The sequence below is a fragment of the Galeopterus variegatus genome, unplaced genomic scaffold (assembly GCF_000696425.1).
Source record: "Galeopterus variegatus unplaced genomic scaffold, G_variegatus-3.0.2 Scaffold8029, whole genome shotgun sequence".
Lineage (NCBI taxonomy): Eukaryota > Metazoa > Chordata > Mammalia > Dermoptera > Cynocephalidae > Galeopterus > Galeopterus variegatus.
The window spans coordinates 50,007-59,753 of NW_007734140.1; the positions used below are offsets into that span (position 1 = coordinate 50,007).

The window sequence follows — 9,747 nt, forward strand, 5'->3', positions numbered from 1 at the left end:
TGCTGGTAGCGTGGCTCAGTTCAAGTCCAGAAGCCTCAGAACCAGAGAAGCTGATGGTGTTATTCTCAGTCAGAGGCCAAAGCTCTGAGAGCCAGGGTGCTGCTAGTGTAAGTCCTGGAAGCCAAAGGCTGAAGTCTTGAGTTCAGATGTCCACAGACAGGAGAGAGAGTGTATACCAGCTCCAGCAGATAGAGAGATGCAATTTTTCCTCCGTTTTTGTTCTCTCCAGATCCCCCCGTGTAATGGATATGCCTGCCTGTATTGAAGGCAAATCTTTCCCACCCAGTCCACTCAGGCTTACATGCTAATATCCTGTGGAAACACCCTCATAGACAAACCCCAAAATAATGCTTTACCAGGTTTCTAGGTATTCCTTAATCTAGTCAAGTTGACACCTAGAATTGGCCATCACAATGCCTTAAAATAACACTTGAATTGAAGGGAAGAAGCAAAGCCAATATTCTTAGAAACATAACATGTTAAATGTTGAATAATTATATTTGACAGGAATGTACAAAATAGACAAGTTGAGAGTTCTGAGAAGAAACCAGATTCACCCCTCTTCAATATGAAACATAATAACAATGCCTTTTATTTGTATGATTCTTTAGAGTTTAAACATGACTTTTAAGCATATCTTTCTCTGAGCAAATTCTTCTTTGGACACAGCACCTTGCTCAGACCTGCCTTCAGGGCTTTATTCCGTAAGCTATAGATCACTGGATTGAGTGTTGGAGGTACCACAGTATAGAATATGGAGAACATGAAGTCCATAGCTGATGGAGAATCAGAAGGGGGTCTTAGAAACTCAAAGCCTGCAGCTGAAAGGAAGAAGGTGACTACAAATAGGTGGGGTAGGCAGGTGGAGAAGACCTTGGTCCGGCCCTCAGCTGATGGGATTTTCAGCACTGTTGAGAAGATGTGAATGTATGAGAGTACAATGGAGATTAAGCAGATAAGTGCTATTGAGGTTGTGAATGCAGCCACTGAAATCTCATTAATGAATTCAGAAGAACAAGCTAGTTTTAGCATCTGAGGAACATCGCAGAAGAATTGGTGAATGACTCTCTCCCCACAGAGAGGTAGGGAGAAGTTAATGGCTGTGTGCATGAGCCCAGAGAGGCCCCCAGCAATCCACACAGCTATCACTGCACTCCTACAAGTGCTGGAATCCATAATGGCCTCATATTGCAGTGGTTGACAGATGGCTATATACCGGTCATAAGACATCACTGTGAGGATGGCCACTTCTGATGAGGCCAGAGCTATGAAGAAGAAAACCTGAAGAATGCACTGACCAAGGGAAATGTACCCATTGTTCATAAGTGAATTTGCAATGGACTGGGGGACTGTGACAGAGATGAAGCAGAGATCCAGAAGAGAAAGGTGCTTCAAGAAGTAATACATGGGGGACTGGAGATGACGGTCCAAGGTAATGATGGTGATAATGAGGAGGTTGCCTGTCAAGGCCAGCAGATATGTCACCAAAAACAGCAAAACATGTAAAATCTGAAACTTACGCTCATCAGAAAACCCCATGAGGATGAATCCACTCACTGAAGTCAAGTTGATCATGGTCAGTCTGAGGATACCAAGTGTGATGCTGTTTAGGGAGCCAAAGAACAGTATGAAAAAAATGTATAATATTAATACATCTATATGTCAAGTTACTCAGCATCCTCAGCATGGAGCCACTGAAATCAAGATGAATTTATCCCCATTGGAATTAGTTAACATGCAATTCAAAAAAATCTTCAGCCATTATTCAGAAATAGAATCCCTAAATGTGATCAACAAGTCATGAAAATTTTCCAGAGCAGACTTTGGATTGTCAAAGTTGGAGAAGCTGGTGGAAATGATGAGGCCTTTACCTTTAATAAAGTCAGTGAAAATGATATTGATATATCAGTGTCATTACATCTTCCCTGTGGTACCTTAGTATTACATACACTATAGCTTCCTTTGTTAACCACCTAAAATGGATACTGCCTTATAAGTAGATCTAGGAACAGCCCAGAGGCAAATGTAGGAAAGAATTAGCTCAAAGGACAGTCATATTTCTTGCTCTCCAAAGGCTCTTAACATTTAAAAAAGATTACTTTTGGTTTGAATTAACTTCTCAGAGCAATTTTAAAGAGCGAAATAAGTCTCGTAAAATGCAGTTGCCTCTGATACCAGGCATTGACTCTTGAGCTTCAGAACGTGAGAGATCTGGCAACTGAGTGACAATGCTTTTTCCTCAGAGAACACCTTTTAATTTTTAAAACCCTTAGGACAAGTTGGGGTTGGACATTTTCACTCAAATTTATTTAAACAAATAATGAGATTTTCTAAAGTGTATTTAATTCTTATTACGTAACCTGACAATGCTTTTTCCTCAGAGAGCACCTTTTAATTTTTAAAACCCTTAGGACAAGTTGGGGTTGGACATTTTCGCTCAAATTTATTTAAACAAATAATGAGATTTTCTAAAGTGTATTTAATTCTTATTACGTAACAAGCACCATGCCTGGTGGTAGAGTATAGCCTTTCTAATATTATCTTTCATTTTGACTTCCTCTCTAGGACTTAAATACATTAGATAGTGGGAGCCCATTTCTTAAAATATTTATTTAACTGAGTATCTACATGATTGATTTCAATTCTATACAGACAAAAACTTAATGATCAAATTAATGTATGCTTCACCAGATATTGTGATTTGTTCCATTTATTAATCCTTAAGCAATGGGAAAAACTTAAAAATCACTTGAACTAGTATTTTTCTGTTTTTGCTGTAACTCACTGAAACTAATTTTTCGGAAACGTATTTTTCTACAAGAAACAGTCTCGGAGCTAGAAGAGCCCTTTATCTGTTACCTGTGGTCCCAGCCCTCTGCTTCACTTAATGTGACCACAGAGATTAGAGGGAGGCAGGGGTTCTATTCTTCAACAGGCTTCTGTAGCCTTCTTGCTCCTACTATTTTCTTGTTCCATCAGGTATGACTTAATGCCCATTGCTGCCAACCCTAATGCCTGGCTTAACCTGTTCTAAATATTGGATGGTAGACTTGGAATTTAAAATAAAAGATTAATATATTAAAGCAATTGACAAGTTTTAAAATTTGTTGTCACTGACTTGACACTTCCCACTTCTAATACACATTATTAGTGTAATCTAAGAAAAATCTTCATCATTTTGCTTCCACATTAAGCTTTCTCCATAGGAGGAAGGAAAAGGAAAACTACAAGAAAAAACTTTAACACACATATACACAAACACCATATTCTGCTGTCAGCACTTCTATTAATATATTTAAATTTTTCTCTTCTTTGAAGAAATAGAATAATTTTTATATTTTGATTAATAATTGTGAAATTTTATCATTTTAATTTCACTATTTGCAAATTGTATCGATTAATGCATCACTTTAATAAGAAGGAAGGAAACCACATATCTATGGAGATACATTTAGGATTAAAGAAGATACCATGAGAACATATAAAACTTGTTTTCAATTCTTTCAAGTGATACCTGCATTTAATCCTTTGTTTTGTAACAAAACCAAACATTTATTTGGTGGAAAGTATAGCAGTTTCATTCAACGTGATTTGCTCCCCCAAATATTTTTTCTCCCTTCACTAAACACTTATATGCAAATTCTATTTTATCCTGCAAAATATTTCTAAACTTTGTCTACTGTTTATGAACTCTCATATGTTGAAACCCTGTATTTTTGTGAAAGTAGTTTTCCTGCTTTCAATAAGTCAACTCTAATTTATCACAGAAGCTGCTCTGCAAATTTAGCATCCTGAGTGTCCTCCTCATTCCTTTTTGCTATTTCCTGGGAGTTGGCATTGCCAATCTCTTCAATGAGGAAATGTAATTAATTGAGGCATCCCTCAATTTCCAAATGAAATTATCTCTACAATGCTCTAATTGCACCCACTCCCAGGTTTCAAAGGCAGAGAGAGAGCTCTTTTCTCCTTTCCAAGTCAGTGACTGCTCCTATGTGCAGCCTCACTCTGTCTCAAATGACTCTCTTGCCAGTGTGTGCACGCTCTCTCTCCCTCTGCCTCTCCATCTCTCTCCCTCTCTGTGTGTGCGTATGCATGTGTGCATATGTGTTAATAAAAAAATCCCACGTCAAACTCCATGTCTAACAATGTTGACTTACTGAGATTACTTTTGATAAACCAATCATGTTGTTTTACTATGCTCTCTTTGTGTATAAATATATATATATACACATTTATATGCACACATTATATATATATATATATATATATATATATAATGTGTGTATATATATATACACACATACAAACATATATGATACACATTTATATGCACACATTATATATATATATATATATATAATGTGTGTATATATATATACACACATACAAACATATATGACCTTGGTGTAACTAAGAAACTTTGATTTCAGATATAGGTAGATATATATCGATAGATAGATCTTAAGTCTCACCCATTTTAAAGAAAAAGCCCTCGCTCTACACTTCGTACTTTCTTATAGTCCCCTTCTCTTTATAGCCATGCTTCTGAAAAGAATAGTATATCATTCCCTGTACCCTTTCACATTTCATTCATGTTTTGAACCATGTTTATTATGCATGTACCATGAGTCTTCCCAAATGGCTTTAGCAAATCCACAAATGAATGCCCCAATGGCAGATTCAATGTGCTCTTGTTATTTTATTGTTATTTAAAATTTCCTTTTTTGAATATATTACATCACTGTCCAGTTTTTTCTTCTAAATCATCTCTCTCCCATTTTGGCTCTATGATATCACTCACTGCCAGTTTTCTCCTTTCTTAGTGACTTTTCTTTCTTAGTCTCTTCATCTGGGTCCTCTTCTGCACATCTATTGAAATTTGATAATATTCAAAAATCTGACCTGAGAACTCCCTTTTATCCTTCATTTTACTCAAAACTATTATTTTAAGTACCATTTGAAGGAGCCAGATTAACTACTTTTCTACACAATTTGCACATTATAACTGTACTGGGGGAATTTCAAGCACTACCCTAGGTCATCTGAGTTCCACATCTTCATATCCAACTTCACCGAACTACCTCTGACTGGGTCTTTCCCATCAGAACTCATTTTTTCTCCCATCCATCTCCCTGTCATTATTATCTGCTTCAAAGAATGGCCCAACTTCTTTTTCATATGCACATTGTATTAAACATCAAAATTTTATCTGCTCATTATCTCTGTAGTTTTAACCTCCTGTTGTTGCACTTACACATTAGTTCAAACCTTTATCGTCTCTGGCAATATTTTATTCTTTAATTTTATGTAACTCCAAGCCAACTTTCATGCTGTTGCCAGGATGAACATTGGTGCAAATCACATCTTGTAACATTCTTAATTTCACTTTTAACTCTTTATTGATTTTGTTGATTATGCAATGAAGCCAAAAAACCTTAGAACAGCAAACAATATCTTCCGTAATATGTTCTCTTACTGCCTTTCCAGCATTATCTCTCATTGTGACTTCTCCAACCCCATGTCAAACCCTATGTCTAATAATGCTGAATTACCTATATTTCTCCTAACGAACCAATCATAGTGTATCACTTTGCTGTTGTTTGTTTGATTTTTTAAATTATACTATTTCTTGTGTCTGGAATTCCTCCCACTACACTCCTTCCTTATTTGTCTGGCAAATATTTGATTATCTATTAACACAATTACATTGTTCTTTTTTGTTTAAAATTCTGGGTTTAACTGTTAACTGAAGTAGAATTGATCACTCTTTGGAACCCAGATTGTATCCCTTGAGATTCCTTATAATTTATATTAACTTTATTATACTTATTTGCATATGGTTCTGAGCCTATTTAAACTGCTTAATTCGAAGGTAGGATATTATATATTTTATTTGGAATTATATCTATGATGACTCAGTCACTGGTACTAAGTAGGTGCTACATAAATGTTGGATAAATTTCATAATTTGGAGAAGTTCCACTCACCAGAGTTTATCTTAGTCAGCAGGAACAATTCTCAGTTGATCTTGAGATTGAGCATCTTTGTTCTAGAATAGAGTTGATAGCTCCGTCTGTGAAATTTTCATGTAAGAAAAGCACTGAGACACTTTTATACAAGATTAAACAGTGAGCATGGGCCCAGGCATGTTTAAACTCCCCATTAGATCAATGATATTAAAATGAAGCCGGTGCTGCCCAGGCACTAGGGAACAAACTTGTTCAGTGGGGTTGGTGTCTCAGGTAAACACTATACATTCAAACTATGGGACTTCATGGAGCTCTCCCCCAAGGAATTGCCTCTGTGGAAAGTAATTAATTATCATTTTGGTTTAACTGAATCTTTTGGTCTATGTATTTAAGGTAGGGAAAAATGAATATTGCACATTTCTTTTTTGTAGTATAATTTTATGGTTAGGTTTTTTTACTAAGAAATATTTTTTCATTAATTAGTAATTTTAACTTAACCTGCCACCAGTAAAATCATGCATGCATGCATGGGCCTCATGCTAAAAAAAAAGGAATATTTAGTAATCTTTTTAAATATAAACTCATACATAATTACAGAATCAAAGAATCTTAGAGTAAAACCAATAACTACAGAGCTAAGCTTCATCCAAACACTATGTCTTTTCTAAAATAACTCTCAAGCTGATAATCCAGCCCCATTTTAACAATCCCCTAGATGAGTAACTTTCATCCAAAGGTAAATAAATTCGGTTTTTAAATACCTATAATTGTGGAAAAGGCATTTTTTAAATTATATGAACATAACATGAGATCTAACCTCTTAGCAGTAAAAGGAATTAAAACATTTTTTAAAAACATCTGTTCACTCCTAAAAATCAAAAATTCAATGTAATGTACATTCTGTTAGAAATAGCTTTAAGTTCCTAAATTTTTATATTTAAAGCAAAATACTTAATATTTTTAATGTTAAGAAACTGAATTTTAAAAGTTGCAGACCAGTTGGCTTTGTTTGATCCCCAATGACTAATGTAGTACTTCATGAGTATCATGACACAGCATCTCAATAAGGATCACACATGTTTTTATATGTCTGTTAAGAACAATAAGGAAAACAGTAAGTGATCAAACTCTGAGTGTTTTCATTAGTTTCAGTTTTGAGGAGGGAATTTTCTGTTTTCATGTAGGCTTCGATTGTGATCTGATCAATATTTTCGTGAAAGCTTTGTATACAAATGTTAGTGAGATTCAATATTATACATGTTGGTTAGTAGAGAATTCAAGGATTTTAACATATACAATAATGGAATAATTCAGAGAAAATTGTAGGATAGTTCAAATATGATACAATTTAATGAAATACATTTCATACATAGAGTCATGTCAAGATTGGAGAGGGGCGTCGTGTGTGTGCGTGTTTTTTTTTTTTAACGGGTAAATCCAATCAATACATACTAAAAGCATCCAATGACCATCAAATTAAACACTAAGTAACCCCCTCAAATAATATTTTAATTGATGAGTAATATTCCCACTCTCCTCTCCTCATCAGACCAAAAATGAATTAATTATTTTAGAATTAAATAATGTAAAAAGATGGCAGACAATGGGTGTGTTTGCAAACAAAAGTGACTAGATGTCATTCATTCCAATTACTAGACATCTCTGAGTGACTAATATTTTCAAATATTACAAACGAACGTCTTTTAAAAATCAATTTAAATTTATCTATGTCTCTGAGATCAAACTAGGAATAGTGGTTATTAATTATATTCAGATAGTGGTTTTATCAACATAAAAAATAAATTTCAAGTATTTTTCCTGAAGATACAGCAAATACATTTGTATTAGGAAAAGTTAATTAATCTTTTTAAAGCAAGACCTGGATTTTGTACAAAAGTTTTATGTAAACACTTTTGAATTCAGTGAAAAATCTAATTGCAACGTTGTCGTAAAATTCTTTCTTTGTTTATCTTTTCATCTACACTTTCAACTTCCAACTCCTACATCAATGCTAAAATTTCAATTCCTAATTCGTGCCATAAAGGTGTTCTTCCACAACTTCTCTAGGCTAGATGAGAGCCCATATTAGTTTCATTTAATTAGATAACATTGGATACTCTGAAACTTCTGATATGGCTCAGATATAAAGGGTTTTTCATTAAAAATTTACTTCACTTTTTACCTTTGATGTCTCCCTATTGTCTATGATGATAAGTAATAAAATGGTAATAATGGATTGAGTGATTACTGTTTTCCTTCTCGGTACCAACAAAGTTAGTGGCTTTGCTTGGACAATGGTAAACTATTGGATTAGAAAAGGCTAACTTTAAGGAGCATTCTACTTAATACTCTATGGGATTTACTTTATTTCTTAAACTAGCATACAATAAAAGTGACTCTTTTGATGTGTGTTTTTATTAATTTAACAGGTGTATGATTTTCTTTAAAAGCCATCACAATCAAATACAGAAGTCTCATCACTCCCCAAAACTTTTCCATACTATTCTTTTGTAGTCATACCCTCCCCACATTCATAACTCATGCCAAAAACTTCTGTTGTTCACCACTGTATTTCTGCCTTTTCAAGAATGTCATAAATATGAAATCATATAGTATGTAACCTTTTCAGTCTGGCTTCTTTGGCTTAATATAATGTCTTTAAGATTCATCCAAGTTGCTGCATGCCTGAAAAATTTGTTTTTATTTTTTATTGCTGAGTAGTATTCTATTTTATAGTTGTGCCACAGATTGCTTTGGCACTTTTTGGTTGTTTTAAGTTTTTGACAGTTATGAAAAAAACTGCTATTAACACTTGTGCATGGATATTTTCATGAATATAAGTTTTCCTGTCTCTAAGATAAATGCTTAGGAGTAGAATTGATGGGTTATAACGTAAGTGAATGCTTTACCTTACAGAATATCAAACTTTACCAAACTGTACCAAGTAACTGTAATTTTGCATTCCAACCAACAGTGCATGAGAGTTCCTGTTGCCATAAGTGAATGCTTTACCTTACAGAATATCAAACTTTACCCAACTGTACCAAGTAACTGTAATTTTGCATTCCAACCAACAGTGCATGAGAGTTCCTGTTGCCCTGCATCCTCACGGTTGGTATGGTCAGTATTTTTAATCTTAGATACTCCAGATTGTATGTAATGGTTCCTTGTTATGGTTTTAATTTATGTTTTACTTATCATTAATCATGTTGAGCACATTTTCATGTACTTATTTGCCTTCCTTATATTCACTTTAGTGAAATGCCTGTGAAAACACTTGCCCATTTTTAAATTGGAATGTTTGTTTTTTTTACTGTTGAGTTTTTACAGATCTTCATATATTCTGGAAACAAGGTGTTTTGTTACTGGTGATTTCAAGTACTTTCTCTCTGTCACCTTACTTTTCATTCAACTAACACTGTCTTCACAAAGCAAAAGTTTTTAATTTTGATGAAGTCCAATTTATCAAATTTATAAGAACTTTTTGGCTGTCCTCAGGTCACAAAGATTTGCTTCTATGTTTTCTTCTAAAGGATTTCTAGTTTTACATCTTCCATTTAGATAAATTTTGCATATGAATATACAATTGTTCCAAGACCCATTTTATTTTTTGAATTTTCCTCTAGTAATCTTTGTTATTATTATTATTGTAACTTAGATGATTGTACATATCTGTGGGTTACAGAGTTGAATATCATTACCTGTGTGCAATATGTGATGCTCACATCATGATAATTAGTATATTCAACATTACACAATGTAATAATTTTTCACAGCC

General features: G+C 34.2%; 1 protein-coding gene across 1 annotated transcript; it reads right to left on the minus strand.

Annotated features, from left to right (window-relative positions):
- Positions 1 to 535: 535 nt before the first annotated feature.
- Positions 536 to 1,633, minus strand: LOC103608113 (olfactory receptor 14J1-like). Its single transcript, XM_008592559.1, has one exon. The coding sequence runs from the start codon at positions 1,573 to 1,575 to the stop codon at positions 628 to 630; it is 948 nt and encodes a 315-aa protein (XP_008590781.1). The 5' UTR covers positions 1,576 to 1,633; the 3' UTR covers positions 536 to 627.
- Positions 1,634 to 9,747: the final 8,114 nt, after the last annotated feature.